The sequence below is a fragment of the Pollicipes pollicipes genome, unplaced genomic scaffold (assembly GCF_011947565.3).
Source record: "Pollicipes pollicipes isolate AB1234 unplaced genomic scaffold, Ppol_2.1 Scaffold_5724;HRSCAF=6776_pilon_pilon_pilon, whole genome shotgun sequence".
NCBI classification, from domain to species: Eukaryota; Metazoa; Arthropoda; class Thecostraca; order Pollicipedomorpha; family Pollicipedidae; genus Pollicipes; species Pollicipes pollicipes.
Genome location: NW_023596746.1, coordinates 34,361,142 through 34,380,733, shown reverse-complemented (window position 1 = coordinate 34,380,733; position 19,592 = coordinate 34,361,142). Strand labels below are relative to the sequence as shown.

General features: G+C 53.8%; 1 protein-coding gene across 1 annotated transcript; it reads right to left on the bottom strand.

Annotated features, from left to right (window-relative positions):
- Nucleotides 1-3,809: 3,809 nt before the first annotated feature.
- LOC119102977 (chaoptin) lies at nt 3,810-18,007 on the bottom strand. Its single transcript, XM_037226428.1, has 4 exons — nt 14,917-18,007; nt 7,177-7,358; nt 5,807-5,893; nt 3,810-3,827 (listed from the first exon to the last, which is right to left on the bottom strand). The coding sequence occupies exons 1-4, from the start codon at nt 18,005-18,007 to the stop codon at nt 3,810-3,812; spliced, it is 3,378 nt and encodes a 1,125-aa protein (XP_037082323.1).
- Nucleotides 18,008-19,592: the final 1,585 nt, after the last annotated feature.

The window sequence follows — 19,592 nt, the reverse complement described above, 5'->3', positions numbered from 1 at the left end:
TCCTCAGCAATGTTGTGACAATTAATAACAAATAAATGACAATTAATTCTCAAATGCCATCATAAGCGTCTTGCCCCGGCATCAATACTGTTGGTAGTAGTATAGTTGATAGGCAAATGCTAGAAGCCTGTCATAAAAGAGTGATATAACAATGACCACCCATTCCCCGTCACATGGTCCATTGTGATGTCAAACTTTGTGTTGGTACAAAAACTTTGAGCGCTTATGGCGTGAAGAGAAAACTCGTGGCAAAAAGCTGGATCGAGGGGCAGACGTGCCCAACTTTCTACGTTGAGTAGGATCAATCCCTGAGAAACCAGGTGTCATGTTTCAAATAGCAACAGCCAGCATAGCTACATGGGTAAACGAATATATTACGTTAGAGTAAGGCAGGCGTCCAAAGTTGATTAAACTTGACACAGTTTGGTTACATGGTTGAAATGACAGTCTAGCCAATACAAAGCGTTACAGTGCGCTCAAACGAGGCCTCTAAGAGCAGTCTCACGGCCTCTAAGAGCAGTCTCACTCTTGATATGCTTATGTCAAGATCTGACTACACTGTACCGATGCGAAGGCCGGAACATTTGCCTGAGTCCACCTCTGTCAGCTGTTCGATGTAGCTCTAGCACAGGTGTGCCACGTCATTGCCTGCATCGATCGCGGTTGCGCCAGTGAATAGGGAGCGAGGAAGTCATTGTGGCCGGGGGGGGGGGGGGGGTCCAATCTGGTGTCATAATTGTGTGGTGTTCAGAATGGCTTATGTCGGGGTGCTAATCGGACAAGTTTTGTTCAATCCAATCCGATCCATATCCTGCCAAGCTGGATCCGATCCATCCATCCGATCCATCCATCCGAATCCATCCATCCGAATCTATCCATCCATCCATCCGAATCCGGGATCCATCCGATCCTAATACATGAATTTCCTCCAAAGACCACTTCATTTGAAACACATAGGCTCAAAATCAGCCAGAGGCTAATAAAGCCCGGATGGAAAAATGGAAAAACATTCATGTTTAATGCTAGTTCACGTGTAAACAAGCTGCGATCAAAAGCTGTCTTCGCAGAAGCAGGGATAATTAAAGGACGTATACCATGTGCCGATTGTATGGTGCTTGGTGCTTACATCGTTTTCAACTTATCATGCTGGATGAGCCAGTTTTCACGCATGCTAGCTCACTAAAAGCACGAAGGTAATAAAATCATATTTAACATCCGATCCCATCCCCGTATGTTGAAAGTGTTTGAATCACTTCATGTCCAGTGCTGTGAAATGCATAAGTTTAAAAAGTAACATCTGTAGGATTGATTCAGTCTGTTTCGTACCATGGTACCCTTGATTATTGTAATGAGGCATTCCATGTAATAGAGGAGAAGATCTTCTTGCTTATTGCGAGAGTAGGCTGCTACATGGTGGATAAAAGTATTGAGCGTTTCACTGTGTTGTATCTCTTTCCATAAATAGCTTGTATCTCGCCATGGACGGAAAATAAAAGATCGAGTTCAGCTCTTCGTGCATCACATCATGGTTTATCTCCTTAGTGTGCGGTGCTTGAAACAGTTAGATAGTTTCAGAACTGTGCTTGCTGGCGAATAGGTGGCGGTTGCTTGACGGCGTCGCCTGTAAAGGCGGTGGCCCAGGAGAATGATTGTTCTTACTTAGATACACATAAGTCGTCGTATACTGTCCCGGTACATTGTGCGTCTTTCTTTGTGTGAGATGTATTTTTTATACCTTTTCTGCCAGTTAAAGCCTTAGCACTAACCCTATGCGAGGAAGTGTTCGATGGTGGCACAACTCTTTGGCACAACCTTAGTGTACGGCCTCACTGTCCTGAAGACAAATCATAAAAGCGTCAGTATTTCGGGATTCTCGGACCTTTTTATGCGAGGTGGCTGCTGTTGTGAGCTGAATCTTCGACTTCCGCTCGACTTTTTCAGGAAAATTTTCGACCGTCCTCCAGACCCAATTCTTTCTGTGATTAAAAGTTACAACTCTTGGAACGCCCAGTCCCTCGGCCTCAGCTCAGAGAGTCAGCTTGGGGCCGCCCCAAACCCCGGACGTCAGCAGTGCCCGGGTGTCCCGCTGCAGCGTCGACCACCGCTGCTCACCACACCGCCTCTGGGAGGGCTGGCTCCAGGACGTCCGCCGGCGGCGGCGGCGGGCCACGGGGGGCCGCTTTACGAGGCGCTAGTTCGCGTCTGGCCGCCCACGGACCGGCGTATTGCGACGATAAAGCGGCGCGCCGAAAACAACGCTGGTCGCCGGGCCGGCCGCAGCGTCGGCTGTAGCGGGTGCGACGGCCGCCGTCAGCGCGTGATGTGTCAGTTCTGCCCGGCTGCCGGCGCAGCCCGAGCCAGCAGACGGGCCGGAAGCGGGCCACAAATCAGGACAGAGACGCGCCGCGAGGGACGCCGAAGTTGGTCGGCCGTCTCTGCTGGCAAGAATAGGCCCGTGGGGTCATGTGGACAGCGTTTGTTGGCTCGCCAACGCAGAGGGTTGCCCTTTGTAAGTGTCCTGCATTTTCTGCATTTATTACTGCAGGCAATCGGGACTGTCCCGCACTGGAAGTTAGAACTGCACTGTGAGGCATAGTGGACCCGCATGTCACAAGCAACAGGCGCAGTACCACTTTTGTTGGCTGCTGGCATAGTTAGAATTATGTGTAGGAAGCTAGGTGAATACAAAAGTTGTTAGTGCATTTGCGAGGAGCATTATGCACATGGATGAGACAGTAGTAATGGTCACATCTATCGGAGAAAGTTCAGGGGAATGGAGAGATAGATGCGTTGATATTTTGCCAACATGCCTTTCTCAAAGTGAATAATAGAAGTGAACTGACTTCGGAATTCGCTTCTGCTATTCATTTCAATAAGGGCATGTTGCCGAAATATCAACGCATCTATATCTCTGTTCTCCCGGTTTTTCTCCTAGGAATAAGGCTATTACTGCTGTCTTAGCTATGCGAATATGGGTGAAATCGCTTGGGGAAGTGAACCCAAAGAAAAGGCATGTGCTCGCTCCTACATTGTTTGGGTCACACCGCGTTGGTTTCGTCTTCTCTTGGTCTGCCAACCAGACTTGTATCATCGGCATTTATCGTAGGTATCCAACTCTCTCATAAAGATCCAATATCCAATGGAGCTTCCCGGAGATTAGCTGGTGGTGAGATGTCCAGCTGGCCACACCGCACCGGTAACAGTGGGATGTCCAGCTGGCCACCCCGCACCGGTAACGGTGGGATGTCCAGCTGGCCACTCCGCACCGGTAACGGTGGGATGTCCAGCTGGCCACCCCGCACCGGTAACGGTGGGATGTCCAGCCGGCCGCCCCACGCCAGTCATGGTGGGTTGTCCAGCCGGCCGCCCCACGCCAGTCATTGTGAGATGTCCGGCTGGCCACTCCGCACCGGTAACGGTGGGATGTCCAGCTGGCCACTCCGCACCGGTAACGGTGGGATGTCCAGCTGGCCACCCCGCACCGGTAACGGTCGGATGTCCAGCCGGCCGCCCCACACCGTTAACGCTGGGATGTCCAGCCGGCCGCCCCACGCCGGTCATGTTGAGGTGTCCGGCTGGCCGCCTGGCACCGGTAACGGTGGGATGTCCAGCCGGCCGCCCCACGCCGGTCATGGTGAGGTGTCCGGCTGGCCACCCCGCACCGGTAACGGTCGGATGTCCAGCCGGCCGCCCCACGCCGGTCATGGTGAGGTGTCCGGCCGGCCGCCTGGCACCGGTAACGGTGGGATGTCCAGCCGGCCGCCCCACACCGGTCATGGTGGGATGTCCAGCCGGCCGCCCCACGCCGGTCATGGTGAGGTGTCCGGCTGGCCGCCCCACGCCGGTCATGGTGAGGTGTCCGGCCGGCCGCCTGGCACCGGTAACGGTGGGATGTCCAGCCGGCCGCCCCACACCGGTCATGGTGGGATGTCCAGCCGGCCGCGCCACGCCGGTCATGGTGAGGTGTCCGGCCGGCCGCCTGGCACTGGTCATGTCTGATGCAAGTCGGTGCCATCACCAGCCCCCGCCGGCGTCGCCTGACTGCCGACGCCGGCGGCTATGGCCCGAAGCACGCCGCCAGGCCAGGCCCTCAATGGAGGCTAATTGAAAAGCAGGCCCTCAGTTCTCCGTCAATGGGAAAAATTTGGCCATTAAGCTGATGCATTTCGACGGGTCATGCAACCATGGCCGGTTGGCTAATGTCGCGGCACAGCGTTAATGCTAGCGGCCACTTTGGCCACGAGCTTCGCCGCGTGGGCTTGGCACGTGTCGCCGCGTGGCAACTGTGGCTGGAAACGCCAAAGGCATGGCAGAATGCACGCCACCTCAGGAGCGTGTGAAATAATGCAGATACAGGCAGGGAAGGCCAGCGCACATTCACTTGCTTGTTGACGCGCCTACCATGCTCAGCGGTCTGAGTCCCGTGTCTAGCTCCATAAAATGAAACTACGAACCTATTCATCGCTAACACATCATGCTTAAGTAGGTTAACGGGCCAGGAATGCCCTCTTTTATTCCAGCACTTCATTCACAGGTCGCCCACAGGAATTAGCTTTGTTGATCAAATCTGGTGCTTGTGTGTGGAAGTGCAAACGGCACGATAAGAACATCGATCAGTCTTCCATACGAATAAAGTTTCTTTAATGAAACTCCGTTGTTTGTGAGTGTCAGTTCCTTCGGCACTATATAAAAGAGCGTACAAATCAGAAGTTCTGCTTATGGAACTGGACCCTGCTTATATTGTGCTAGGTAAGTCACACTGTCTCGGCTGTGGTCATGCCTTCTTCGCATTTTGGAAAGTTCTCATATGTACAGCGAATGTATCGGAACAGATCGAGCGTTGCCGGCCACCTACGTGTCGAGGATGTCATATCTTATGACGATCCCGGTGACCCTTGCCGACGACATAAGAAAATGTTTGCTATGGCATGTTAATGTCTATTAATATCAAGATAGTGACGAAACAGAGATTACTGTCAAGTTCCACTACTTTTGAATAAATCGCCTTTGTCCAAATTGTGATCGTCCAAAAGCACGGACGCATTGCAGCGAACGGCTTGCGCCTTGCCGACAACTGAAAGTCCGATCTCTTCATTCCATCGACTTCATCTCACGCGTCACAGAGAACAACAGTTGGTCCGAGCGTACAAAAATATCGGCAAAATTGAGTGCTCTGTGCAGGCTGCTGTTCCTTAAATGCCCTAGCATGCCATGATTCCAGTTTGTGAAACATCTAACAACACCACAGTCAATATCAAGCCTTCAACGCAGTTAATATCCAACACCATAACATCGCGCTCACAAGATGCACACACCATGCGTTCCAGTCACTTTACACCAGCTACGTCACAACCGTCTCCCGGTCGTGCCCCCAGCCGTTCCGCGCGCGGTCCGCCGTCGTCCCGGCCGGCGCCGCCACCTCCCGACCAGCCGTCCAAGGCGGTGGCTCCTCCGCCGGACGGCGCGCCTTGGCAGCGGGCCGCAGCGCCGCGCCGCACAGCACCAACACCACCAGCGCCGCCAGCGCGCCGCCCACCACCAGACCGGGCCGGGACGCCAGCAGCGGCAGCCGCTCGGTGCGCTCCAGCGTGCGCACGTGCGAGCAGCGCCAGTCGGGCGGCTGGCGCGCGGCCGGCGGCGCGGCTCGGGCGCGGCCCTCGGCGCGCAGCCAGCGCCCGATCGGCGCCACGCACACCCGGTACAGGGTATCGGCGGCGAGCGGCGCCAGCCGGTGGGTGCGCCGCTCCGGAGCGAACGGCGCGGAGGCGAGCAGCGGGCCGGCGCCGCGGCCGGCCGTCGGCTCGGCCGCCCGCTGGTGCAGCACGCGGAAGCCGAGAATGCCGGCTTCGGGGTCGGCCTGCCACGATACCACCACCGAGTGCGGCTGGATGTCCTGTGGCGCGGACGACGGCTCGTCAGGCTACGGCTGTGCTTGAGCATCAGGGGAAGTGGTAACAACGTGTGGGAACGTTCGATTCATTACACAACACAAGCCAATATAATCAGAGATCAGGACTGGGACATTTTACCAGTGTAATCGCAAACATAAAGGTTTCCATGCTTCTCACAGGTTTTCCACGCAGAATTCTACAAAAACGTGCTGTCGTTCCCAATTTGTTTAGGAATCCAGTTGTTTCTAGTCAGGACTTTTCCGGACTAACATCCTGCTGTGGCAATCATGTCGGCCTGATGCACCAGCTGAACCAAAGGAGGAACCTCTCACGGCAATGGAGTGCTCCAGGCATTCGCACTATATCTTATCTATACATCGTATATGTGTATATTTATATACGTTTATGTATACATGTATCGTATATATGTATATGTTTATGCATATGTATATATGTATCGCGTCGCATGAACATGCCTGCTGGTATTGAATGCATGACTATGTGAGCCTACTGTGTTTAATTTACTTGCCTTTGCATTCAGATAAAATTAGCCGGTGAACATAACGTAGCTTTCCATGTCCCTTGCTTGACGCCGGATGGCATAAGCCAGATTAACGTAGCTTTTTGCTTGTCATTTAGAGACAAGGCCAAGGCCATTCCGTCGCCCAGGCCATAACTTCAGGTTGCCGGGGCAAACAAGGAGCGATCATCTCTTTCACTGTTGTTCAGGCTTTGAGAAAACTCTGTGCCGGTATAGGGTTTGCTCACATACTGTTAACAGGAGCCATGCAACTGGTCTGCGTTGGGCTCTGCACCAAGATGCGATTAGTACTCGCCTGTTCCAATCCGGCGGGCAAAGACGCTAATGCGACTGATTCCGCCCCGCGGCTCCATCGCAAGAGCCCCGCCTCTCAGCCTGCTCTTGGCAGGGGGGTTCGAGTCCCTTCTTCGCTCGCTATTTGCCCTTGGCTGGGATGGCGTGCGGCCGGTGGCAGTAGTCACACGCTTAAGGCTAAACAAGGTCGGCGGGCGGGGTGGACTGTGGCGGGAATCACGGCATGTTAAACTGTCGGCACGAAATTTTGCCGTTGAGCTGGAATATCATGACCTGATGGTGGGGTCAGGGTTCACTAAATAAACCCCGCTTAGCGTGTGCCCTAGCGTGGCTCTGGTCCCAGAAATCCATCCAATCCAAATGCTGGGGCCAAATTTATCAGAGAAAAAGCACGTAACGCATCCAAACAGCTGTCAGAGCGCGCGCCGGCCGGCGGGAGGACGCACCCACCTGAACGGCGACCTTCTGCACGGGCGAGTGCGGGCAGAAGAAGGCTGAGCCGGCCGTCAGCTGCTGACCGCGCAGCTGCTCGGGCGTCCAGCAGCTGACGTTCGCGCTGACCAGCAGCCGCGGGTGCCGCTGCAGCCAGGAGCCGAGGTACCTCAGGGCGCAGCTGCAGTGGAACCGGTTCCCTGGCGGCGACGCGGGCGGCGGGTCAGCTGACCCTCGCCGGGGGCGCCGCCGATGCTTCACCTGTCTTCTGGGGACAATACACCTTCAAGTTCGATTCCTCCTTCTCCTCTTTTTAGGAAGTTTTGTAGCCTCAGAATTTTTGAAAAGCTTCAAGAAGGAAAACGACTGAGTCTGTGTCTTAATCTGTCGCTCATCACCTGTCGCATGAGCTTCGCTCAGCTCTGCTAGCGTCAGAACACATCGGGGTGCAAGCTCATTACGCGCCAAGATTTTCCATCCCTGGAAGTTGAGTGGCATCTCGCCATCAGGGGCTCTCTTGGCTGGACGTCTGCTATTGGAAGGGCGTGTTCAAGACGGCGATGGGTCTGACAGTTCCGGTTGGTTTTCGAGGAGCCGTCTGGAGAAGCGCATTAAAGGTCGTCACAGGAGACAAGTTCCCATCTCTCCTGACACGTGACATGCGCTGCAGTGAGGAAGTTGGAGCTCATTCCATGGCTCTTCCGACATCACTAGCGATCGACAACGTCACCTGGCTAAGATTATTGGAACGGAGTACAGGTTTGCATGCCATGGCCGCTTTGCAGCCTTAGCCGCACGGAGCCGCTTTGGATGTACTCAGTGCGGCTCCCAGTGGTTTCCCAACCCCAATAATGACCGGCGAAAATATCAACTGCAGCAGGCTGTTCCACTCGTGGCCAAATCATCGCCGTGCTCTCCGGCCTGCTGGTGATGGGTTTTGGACGTGACCTTACTGCAGAGTGCGCTTCGGTTCGGCGGCAGTTCAAAGGCAAAAGCCTTCAGTTTACACCGGTCCGACGTAATGATTGAGCCAGCCACACGATGCCAGCGAGGGTCAAGGCGAGCAGGCAGTGGCGCAGACGGGGTAGGGGCAAAAAGTAGCAGGACAGTGCGCGGGCACAAGGGGCACATGCCCAGTAGTGCAGGCAGAGGGGCATGCCACCACCCCCCAGGCTGAATAGGAAGCTACGCGCTTCTAGGCTGGTTGTGCTAAGTATGCCGCAAGTAATAAGAAAGTAAGTAATAAGTATAAGTAAGTAATTTTTCCGGTTAACTCTCAATCATCATTTAATGTTTGATGGCCAGCAAACGATGCTCAAGTGCAAAGCGACCCCTGAACCGAAAACGTTTGATAGTTACGCCGCATTGCATCTCATTCGTCTTTGCTTTTATGGTGCATCGCATTTCGATTTGAATTGCGACTATTTCTTAAAAACTTGGCTCCAGGCGACAATTCAGACGGTTCCAAATCTTATCACTGACGGAAAAGGCACTGGTTTGACCCCTGACACCCCTGACCCCTTTTTTCACCCCCTGACAGTCAGACCAGCCGTTGCACTGGCTCGAGCCGGACCGGCCTGACAGTCAGACCGGCCGTTGCACTGGCTCGAGCCGGACCGGCCTGACAGTCAGACCAGCCGTTGCACTGGCTCGAGCCGGACCGGCCTGACAGTCAGACCAGCCGTTGCACTGGCTCGAGCCGGACCGGCCTGACAGTCAGACCAGCGGTTGCACTGGCTCGAGCCGGACCGGCCTGACAGTCAGACCGGCTGTTGCGCCGGTTCGAGCCGGACCGGCGGCCGCACAGGCTCTAGTAAGACTGGTAGCTGATCTGGCCCTGATTAGGCCTGCCGCTGCGGTACGACTGGTGGGACTGTCCGTTCGCGAGACCGGCTTTGCTGCTGGCTTTGTGGGGCCCGGCCGCTCTATCGACCCCTATAAGCAGCACCGCTTTGTCTGCGTATGCATTGGGTCTGGTTATGTTTGATTGGTCTGACTTCAAATGTGGCCTTAATTTGGCGATGCTTGACCTGACTGGAAATGTGGGCCACAAATTGGAACATTAATACCAGCATGGCATTTCAATTAGTTCACACTTCAACGGGCTGAATTGATTCGAGCAGTGTACTTCACTTGATTCATATTCCTGTATGTTTTCTGCTGAACTGTTTGAAAAGAGAATTATCCCAGTACTCAGTATTTTCCTTGTTAATTGCTGCTTCCTTTTAACACGACTAACAAGCTCACATATTTGTTTGGCAAATTATGCAAACATTTTATTTGCATTCTACTTCGGCGTGTATTCCATTGTGGCTCAACCCATTAGCACGCGCCCGGATGGTCCTGGATACCCTTCGCTCGGGTGGGGGTCAATTTGACCTCCTGAGATCTCAGGAACTAAGCAAACTAGAGACACTAAATTCACAGGGTGCATTGATCTGCACGTGAGCTGACTTAAGTCAAAGTTTGAGCCTCCCAGGTCATGACCTTCGGGCTAAATAAGGTTAAACACGACTAAATTTCAGGTTAGTCTCCAAAGCGTCCTCAGAACCTAGATGCCCCTTCTAAGTAACACATATTATCATTCAAGGTCAGTGGCCTTGTTTGACCTTTAAAGGGCAATGGTGACCAAAATCATACAAGACTGCTTTGAGTTTTGCATTTGAATAAGCGACAAAGAATAAGCTGGACACTATGTTCCTAAAAACGAAATGCTCACCTGGGTCATGTTGGGTCAGTGACCTATTCTGACCTAAAAGAAGTCCATGGAAGATGTCTACTGCGGTTTCTGTCATCAATTGATTTCGAAATGAGCACCAGAAACTACCCCACAAAGCAAGTCCTACAATAATACAACAGGTTGATATTGGTCTTGGTCTGACTTTCATATCTGACCCTAGGTCAATGGAATTTGGTCATCTTATTTTTTGTCACCTAAGAAAGCATCTCAGAGACGTATGGCATCGTCTAACACTCCGTTGTTCTGTCAGATTGAATGATTCTCTTGAAATTGACTTCGCTGAATCCATGGCCTGACTTTGACCTGCCGTAGGCCGGTGACCTTATAAGGTACATCCAATTTGTTGATACCACTCAATCTACTATTCAGTTATCTATAGCTATGCAAAAGTTGGTGCGGCTACCCCGCGCAGTTTGGAAACCACTCTGGAAAATCCCTCGTGGGGGGGGGGGTAATTTGCCCCATGTTTTGGTGAATTGCCAATTGCCAACATGTTTTGGTGAAGTAGTATGCAAATATTTTCTAATCAACCGCTCCCCCAGGCATATACAGCATGTAGGTACATGCGATCTAATAACAATAAAATTGTAAGTACTGCAGAGTAGATCCCTGCCGTGAGCACCGCTCTGTACACCATGGAGTGCCAGCGCCGCTCCGAGAGTACACACGCGCCTTTGCGAGAGGCGGCGATAAAAATCTTAACTCATTTAGGGATTGATGCAATGGCCTTGAGGGTGTTATTGGGAGGTATTAGCGTGCACCAGAGTGCAACAAGGGCTCCTTGATACTTCTCTTAACATGAATAATAGCTCAAAACTCGAGTTGGATTGCCTGCCATAACCTTTTATGTTATAAGCCCAGCACTATCTAGAGCAGTGTCCTAGAATTGCTGACTTGGTGTAAAGCAGCGCCCTATGAGGGGGATTGTGTTACTCCTTTCCCCATATTTCATGTGAATTTTTCACTTCTACCTGATACTGTCTTGCCACACATACTAAGCCCATATTTCCATTTCATAGGTTTTAAGATATTATTCAAGTCCGAGCTCATTCGAAACCACTAAGCATAAACAAAGCTCCGTAGAACCTGGACAACTATGGCTATATGCTAGAAGGATAATTTGACCGAGGTGCGGGCGGCGTCCGAGAGAGTAAAAGCCTCGCCAGGCCGACTTCGAGAACGTTCGCAATAAGATCCCCGATAGCATTAGGGTTGAGCCGTCGAAGCTCCGTCTGCACTCCGCTGACCTTTCCACAGGTCACCTCGCTCCCACAAGCCGGGGTGGACGTCAAGCCCCCAGGCCCGCGCTGTTCCGTATCGCACACAAGCACTGCGGCGCAGCATCTGCGCGCAGGCGCCTAGCTGTGCCAGCAAGCTCAATTTAGACGAGCCATGCACAACAGTTGGCGGTACTCCGATGCATCAGCTCTCAGAAGATTGCACTGCGCCAGAATGCGAACAGGTGTTGTCGATAGCTCGGCCGTGATGCCATCTGTCACAATAAGGGCGCTGCGTTGTCAGTCCTGCGTTGTCCCAGAGGCGAGCCAGCCGCTCAAGACTGCGACAGCAGACCAATCAGCGTCCCTGTTGCTCAGCTGGTGGGTACAGCATGGGGCGTATTGACCAGCGCGTGGCAAGCATGTGGGCCCGTGCCAGCGATGTCGCGTTTGTGTGACTCGGATGATGGTTTCTTGGACGCCGTCCAGAGGAGCCGGGCTGAAGCAGAAGCAGCCTTGGCTCGGTAATGCCGTGGTACGTTGAGCATCTCGTCGCGAAAAGGTCCACTGAGCTAGAATCGCTCTGCTATGTCGGTAGGGTTAGGCCCTCTTAGGCTTAGGATCGTGGTTAGGGCTAGGGGCACGCCCAGGGGATTGGAACCACATCTCTATGTGGTGGGCCATATGACCTGTAATCAGCGGCGCCTTTGAGGGAGCCCTAGAAGCAAGTGTCCCCTCATTCTGCTATGAAAATGTTGCACTTATTAATCACATCAAGACATCACTATCTCTTTTTTGTGCTAACTGTCTTGTTCTCTGGTTCTTTTCTCATCATCTCATACTTTATATTTTGTTCTCTATTCCCTCTCTCTCGCTCTCTCTCTCTCTTCTCTCTCTCTCTCTCTCTCTCTCTCTCTCTCTCTCTCTCTCTCTCTCTCTCTCTCTCTCCTCTCTCTCTCTCTCCTCTCTCTCTCTCTCTCTCTCTCTTCTCTCTCTCCTCTCTCCTCTCTCTCTCTCCTCCTCTTCTCTCTCCTCTCTCTCTCTCTCTCTCTCTATCTCTCTCTCTCTCTCTCTCTCTCTCTCTCTATCTCTCTTCTTTATGTAATATCTCCTTAAACAAATTTTGTCATCTAATCACCATCATCATCATTAAAGCTGCAAATGTGCGACAATGTCATTGCCAGTATTGTACTACGATACTTCCACGAAATGATTTAAAAGCCCTTTGTTCGTAACGGCATTCGAGCAAATCGTCTAGCAGCTTCACCTTTGGGACCGCTGCATGAAATATCCAGAGCCCAGCGAGCGGTGCGTGTGAATATTTCAGGTGATCGTGCCCCGGGAACCGGCCGTACAGGCTGGCCACGAGGGCCACCTGAGCACAGCCTCGTGCCCCGAGGACTGGCTGTACAGGCTGGCCACGAGGGCCACCTGAGCACAGCCTCGTGCCCCGAGGACTGGCTGTACAGGCTGGCCACGAGGGCCACCTGAGCACAGCCTCGTTCCCCGGTGAGACCGGCTGTGCAGCCTGTCGATGGCTGAGCACAGCTTCGTTCCCTGGGAGACTGGCTGTGCAGCCTGTCGATGGCTGAGCACAGCCTCGTTCCCTGGGAGACCGGCTGTGCAGCCTGTCGATGGCTGAGCACAGCCGGCACAGTCGACACGACCAGGTTCGTCGCCGCTGAAGACGGAGAGGTATGAGGGAGAAGCGATGGGGTGGGGGAGGGGCGCAGCACGACAGGGCATCGGCGTCACCAGCATAATACCAGCCGGCTGCCTTTCGGCAGTGACAACGGGCAGCCCCCCGGGAGGAAGGGATCCAGACACTCATGGAAGCACGCGACTGCATTGGCTGCAGGCTGGCCTGGCAGTTCTGTTAGCGATAGTGGCTCGTGACAATATCAGTACACCTGCAACACAGACCACTTGGCACAGCGAATGTTCAAAATATTCACTTGTATACTGCCCGTGAGCTAATAATTTCAATTTATGCTAAAACGCTGCAGAATTGTGTTAAATCCTGTAACAGCTCTCTCGACGATGTGTAAGCAGAAGTTCTGACCGAACTAACCGGCTTACTACGCATACCTTACTTACATGAGTCCAGTGGACAGCTGAAAGGCTGGGATGTGCTGCGCGAAGAACTTGTAGGTAGGGATGTCTGGATATATACGTATGTATGCTTATATATGTATATGTGCATATTTTTATATATCTGTACATATATGTGTACGTATGTGTATATATCTCCCCATCCATATATATATATATATATATATATATATATATATATATATGAGATGCCATCACCTACTAACTCCAGTGCTGTGCAAGAATTTGTATGTTTAGGGCTGAAGAGAGTTTGTTTATTAACATACTTTCCTAAATTTGAAGGCGTCTCCCGTCATTGCACGTCCGAAGAATACCAGCGCTGTCCTTCCAATGTTGTGCCAATGTCCTGTCATGTTCCGTGTCGCATGTGCTCCAGAGGTGTCCGGTCACGTAAGTGCAGTCGTCAGGCGTTGTGAGAGTGTCGCTGTGGTTACACCGATGTAGTGTATGGAACGAAGTTTGCAGCTTTCAATGCGGCATTTGAATTGATGCACTACATTGGTGTATTTTAGTTTTCGGGTTTGTCTGGGCTGTTACTCATAAGAAAACTCAGAGATTTTCCAATTGTGATAAGAAAGCAATTTTTTGTTGTCGTTTTGGCGTTTTACAAGTCACGAGATGATTTCCGTAGAGTTTTTTGTCGTGTTTGTAGCCAGATGTGAAATTTGATTCGATTTTGATTTTTTATTTGAAGATTTAAAAATGCAGTTGGACGGTTGTTTGTTTGTTTTGTTGTGGTTCGTCGCCGAACTGTCTTGTCAAGTATCGTTGCATCTCGTTTTCAACGTCGAAATTTAAAAATCTGTGTTTCACCAAAATCTGTCTGATTCGTAGTAATTCCCGATGCAGTGCTGCCCAATCAGAGCAATGCTCAAATGCACGTCTAAGGAATGACCCCATGACGCTAATTTTGTAGCGTCAAGGACACTCATTTTCAGCGTTTAAACACCATCCGTTGTTGGTCTCCTTTCGGCATACAGCCGTCCTAAATCGCGGTCCTTGTCCAAAAACAGTGACGTCAAGAATGGGTATTATATTTTCGTCGCTTAGTTCTTTCGGGAATTTTCATCCAGACTTCTCTTCAAAAGGCACATATATATATATATATATATATATATATATATTGTGTGTGTGTGTGTGCGTGTCTTTGTGTCGTATACCTCTTAGATATGCAAGATCTTTAACGATATCTTGCATTCATGGCGTTTCAGTCCGCTGAACAAAACCATGTATGTTGTATTGGCTGCAGTTAAAAAAATCTAACCAGCGTGCTTGAGAAAGTCCATCATATAGGCACGGTATCAAGGCGTTTTGGAAGTGATTTCACACAGCGAACAACTAATATCACTAACAGCTTTGATTTCAAATGCCAGCTCATGCAAACTGCAATTTCAAATGAAGTTTGAAAAGCTGGAAACTGTGCACGGTAGAACTCCGTCCTGATATTCCATATGCTGATTGCTTCGCCGATGATTGTACACCACTAAATCAATGACGCCCGTTAATCCCTGCATGACCTCTAATGGTAATTACATATCCTAGCTGATTCATGGCCCTACACCGATGACCAATGTAACTTCCGATGTCGATGTCGTAACGCTCTTGGTTGATACGGTAATCCAACTTAACTGCCAGGTGGGGATCACCACCCGGACTGACATGTCAGACTGTCATGGTGACCCGACTGACCTGTCAGATCGACGGCGCGCAGCGTGGCCTCGACGCCGGACAGCAGGCGCGGCGGCAGCGTCTCCAGCCCGTTGTCGCCCAGTTCCAGCCGGCGCAGCTGCAGGAGGCCGTCCAGGCTGCGCGCCTCCAGCCGCTGCAGCCAGTTGCGGCCGAGGTGCAGGTCGCGCAGCGCCGTGAGCGCGGCCAGCGGGCCGGCGCGCAGCTCAGTCAGCGTGTTTCGCGACAGATCGAGTCGCTGCAGCCGGCGCAGGTCAGCCGGCAGCCGCTCGACGCGCCGCAGCGCGTTGTGCGTCAGGTTGAGCGAGCGCAGCGCCTGCAGGCCGCGCAGACGCTCGCTGGGTAGCGCCTCCAGGTCGTTATGGCCCAGGTCCAGGCTGACCAGCCGGCCGAGCGCGCCGAACGCGCCCGGCGCGACGCGCGAGATCCTGGCGTGGCAGAGGCGCAGCACGCGCAGGCCCCCGAAGCCGGTGAGGTCATGCGAGGCCACGCTGGTCAGCTCCGTGTGGCACGCGTGCAGCTCGCGCAGCGCCGGCGCGCGCGCGTCGCGCCGCTGCCGCTCGCGCAGCAGCTCGTGCAGCGGGTTGCCGGTCAGATTAAGGGTGAGCAGCGCGGGCAGAGCGCCGTCGGTGACCGCGGGTGGCACGTGCTCCAGCCGGTTGTGCGCCAGGTCGAGAGTGAGCAGGGACGCGTGGGTCAGGCCACCGGCCGGCAGCTGCCGCAGCCGGTTGTGCTGCAGCCGCAGGGTGTGCAGGCGGGGGACGGCGGCGAACGGGCGTCCTAAGATGTGGGAGACCTGGTTGTGGGAGAGGTCCAGCACCCGCAGACCCGCCAGGCCGTAAACTGTCGAGTCTGTGATCCGAGACAGCTGATTACCGCTTAAATTCAGCACTCTCAAACTGGGCAGGCGGGGGAAAGAGACGGTTTGGATTAGGTTTGAGTTTAGATGTAGTTCCTGGAGCTGCATGAGGCGCATCAAAAGTGAGCTATTTAGAGACGATATCTCGTTAAGACCTAGCTTGAGCACCTTCATCTGACACTCGGACGGCACCATGTTTTCTGATACACTGCGAATGTTCATGGCCTCCATTTCCAGCACAACAAGTTCAGGTAAGCCAACCTGATTGTTCACATCCACATCGCCAACCCTGTTCAGCGACACAAACAATCGCTCCAGGCCAGACGGCCAACCAAGGTCAGGCCCCACGCGATGCAGCACGTTTTCCCGTAGGTCAAGCTCCTTCAGAAGTGAAAGTTTATGGAAGGTTCCCTGCTCTATGCTGACTATTGTGCAGCGCCGCAGGACGAGCCGCTTCATGGCCGGAGCGTTCTCAAACATCACTCGCCGTAACTTGCCCACTGGGTTGCCGCTTATGTCAAGCTCTGTCAGGTATTGGCAGCTTTGAAAAGAGCGAGCACGAATGTCGGCTATGTTATTGTCGGCGAGTTTAAGGCTCTCGAGCCTGGTGAGTCCCAGGAGCATCGGACTATCGATCGCACTTAAGTTGTTGTTGCTCAGATCGAGGACGTTGAGCCGCCTGCAGCCAACGAATGTGCCGTTGGCGATGTACCGGATCAGGTTGTCTTGCAGGTAAAGTTTACGCACGTTCGACAAATCCGCGAAAGCTCCGGGGGATATATGCGAGATGCCGTTATTGTTCAGCCGAAGAATTTCCAACGACAGCAGGTGCCTCATGGAGTGCTTCGAAATTGTTGTCAGTTGGTTGCTGTCCACCTGGAGAGAGATTAAGTTCGTGGGTGCCTGGCTGAAGAAAATTTCCAGGCTGCTTAGGCGATTTCTCCGCAGGTCAAGGTGCTGTAGGTTATGCAGTTTGACAAGAGACGACGGCTCCACTCGGACAATGTTGTTCTCCTGCATATGCAGTTCTTCCAAGCTTGACAACGATGCGAAATCTTCTGTCCGAATGTTCTTTATCCTATTGTTTTGCAGCCTGAGAGATGACAGTTTGGTCAGCTGCGAGAAAACGCCTTCGGCTAGATCGACGATAAGATTATTGTCCAGGCTGAGCATGGCAAGCTTTCTGTTCGCGGCAAAAACTCGATCGTCGAGCTTAGCGATGCGGTTCCCGCTCAAATGCAGCTGAGACAGTTCGCCGAGCGTCGAGAACGACGTACCGCCGACAAACTCGATGTCGTTGTTCTGCAGGTGCAGCACGGAAAGCTTCGAGGCGTTGGCAAACATGTCCTCAGTCAGTTCGATCAGGCTGTTGTCGGACAGGAAGAGTTCGCGGAGCTGGCTTTGCGCGGCGAGCAGGCCGGCCGGCAGCAGGTGCAGGTGGTTGCCACTGAGGTCGAGCACACGGAGCCGAGGGCAGGACTGCAGCAGGCGGCCGTCCAGCTCCAGCAGCCGGTTGGAGCTGAGGTCGAGCGTCTGCAGGAGGCCGACGCCGGCCAGCGCCGCGCCGTCCGCCGTCGCCACGCCGTTCCGGTGCAGCGAGAGCCGCCGCAGCGCCGGGAAGGCGGCGAAGCTAGCCGCCGGCAGCGTGCGCAGCCGGTTGTGGCCGAGGTCGAGCGTCTGAAGCAATTCTAGCCGCCAGCGACCATTGCCGGCCACAGCCGAGATCTGGTTGCGCGTCAGGCTCAGCTCGCGCACAACCTTGAGCTGGCGCAACGCGCGCCACGGCACCACCGCCAGCCGGTTGTGCGCCAGATTCAGCTCAATCAGCGTGTCCTCGAGCCCGGCGAACGCGTGCTCGGCCACCTCACCGATCGCATTGCCCTTGAGCACGAGTGTTCTCAGGCTGAGACCGTGCAGCTCGTAGCCCTCCAGCCGGCGGATAAGGTTACCCTCCAGGTCGAGCCGGCGCAGCGCCCGCAGCGGCTGCAGCGCGGCGCGAGGCACGCGACCCAGGCCGTTCTGCGGCAGCGCCACGCTGCGCAGCGACGCCTCCAGGCCGGTGAAGCAGTCCTCGTGCAGCCGGCGCACGCCGGAGCGTGCGATGCGCAGGTCCCTTATGTTCGTGTTTCCGAGGGCACGCGCCGGCAGCAGCACGGGGGGCGGCCTTAGGCGGGAGAGGCGCAGCGAGCCGACTGAGCCCGGCAGCAGCGCCAGCACGTGCCGCACCTCGGTCATGCTGGCCGCGTAGCAGTCGACGAGCGCGTCGTCGCCGCCGCCGCCGCTGCTGCCGCTGCCGCCCAGCTCCAGGCAGGAGCACCGGCCTGTCGGCAGCGGCGGGCAGCCGGCGGCCGGCCAGCCCAGGCACAGCAGCGCCGCCCAGCGGAGGACGGACATACTAGCGGGCCGCCGGCGCGGCCGGTTCGTGCCGCCGCATTCTACCGCCGGCGCCGGAGCGATCTAGCTGAAAACAGAACACAATGAGCGGTTCGCTTGATCGTTCTGGCAACACTATAACCATGTAGTGCGGACTCGTATTTACGGACAGCCAATGCACGGGCACGCTTCTGTGCAACGCCTCTGCATTAAACCCATATATTAAGCACTTCGGCGGCATTTGATCCAACAATGCCGGCAATCTAACAGCAGCATGAGAAAACTTGGTTGGTGCCCAAGCGCAACCATCACTCTCATCATCATCAGAACCCGTATGACTCGGCTCATACCACGTTTTGATAGTTGGCTTTTTAAGTGTCAACGAAATTGAGTGCAATATCTTCAGGGCATGCATTTCACCACCATATATTTCAATTAGGAGCAAGAGTCTTATCATTGGCGGGCAAAGGGCTGATCGGACTTAACTCTTCGCGGAGGCGTGATATGCATCCCATATACAGCGGCTGGCTACTCGCTTGGCGCCAAGCGCCCCCGGACCACCGGCGAGACCGCGGAATTGATTATCGATGTGTGTCGGCCGACACCAGCCCAACACCGCTTACGACCGCCAGTGAGACAGTCGAAACTGCAGAGCATTCGCCAACCAGATGCAGAACCGCACGGGGTGGTCGTGCGCTCTCAGGTTAGGGTCGTCGGCCGCCGCTGCAAGGCCCCGTGAGCGCTCACTCGAACGCGCCCCGGTCGCTTTGTCTTCTAGGACGTCATCACATATCCGACACAAGTTTTGATTCTGGAGTGGCGAGTTGAATGCCACTGTTAAGGACTTGCTTCTTTTTAGGTTGGGATAAGCAAATACAGATGACTCTCCTAGCTACTTGTTAGAAAACAGTCGGAGTTCTCCACTTGGCGAGTCAGGGAGAAACTGAGCTTACTTTCAGGAATTAGATTACCCTGCAAAAGCAGGTTTCACTGTTCGACACCGGGTTGCCTACTGTCCGCAGGTGTGTGTGTGTGTGTGTGTGTGTGTTGTGTGGTGTGTGTGTGTGTGTGTGTGTGTGTGTGTGTGTGTGTGTGTGTGTGTGTGTGTGTGTGTGTGTGTGTGTGTGTGTGTGTGTGTGTGTGTGTGTGTGTGTGTGTGTGTGTGTGTGGTGTGTGTGTGTGTGTGTGTGTGTGTGTGTGTGTGTGTGTGTGTGTGTGTGTGTGTGTGTGTGTGTGTGTGTGTGTGTGTGTGTGTGTGTGTGTGTGTGTGTGTGTGTGTGGTGTGTGTGTGTGTGTGTGTGTGTGTGAGTCCTCGAGGCATGAGCATCCTGTGACTGCAATCACGTCGTAGCCCTGACTTCCGGCCTGACCCGCCCTCGGTGACTCACAGAAGTTAAGCAAGCCAATGTCAGTATCAGCAGGCATTCAAGACAACCACTACGCCCTT

Excerpts from the sequence above, each read along its gene's own strand:
- LOC119102977 (XM_037226428.1), bottom strand. The coding sequence starts at position 18,007 with ATGACCGAGGTGCGGCACGTGCTGGCGCTGCTGCCGGGCTCAGTCGGC. Across the intron at positions 7,359-14,916 it reads GCGCGCCGTCGATCTGACAG|GGAACCGGTTCCACTGCAGC; the intron begins GTCAGTCGGGTC and ends CGTCGCCGCCAG. Across the intron at positions 5,894-7,176 it reads TGCAGAAGGTCGCCGTTCAG|GACATCCAGCCGCACTCGGT; the intron begins GTGGGTGCGTCC and ends TCCGCGCCACAG.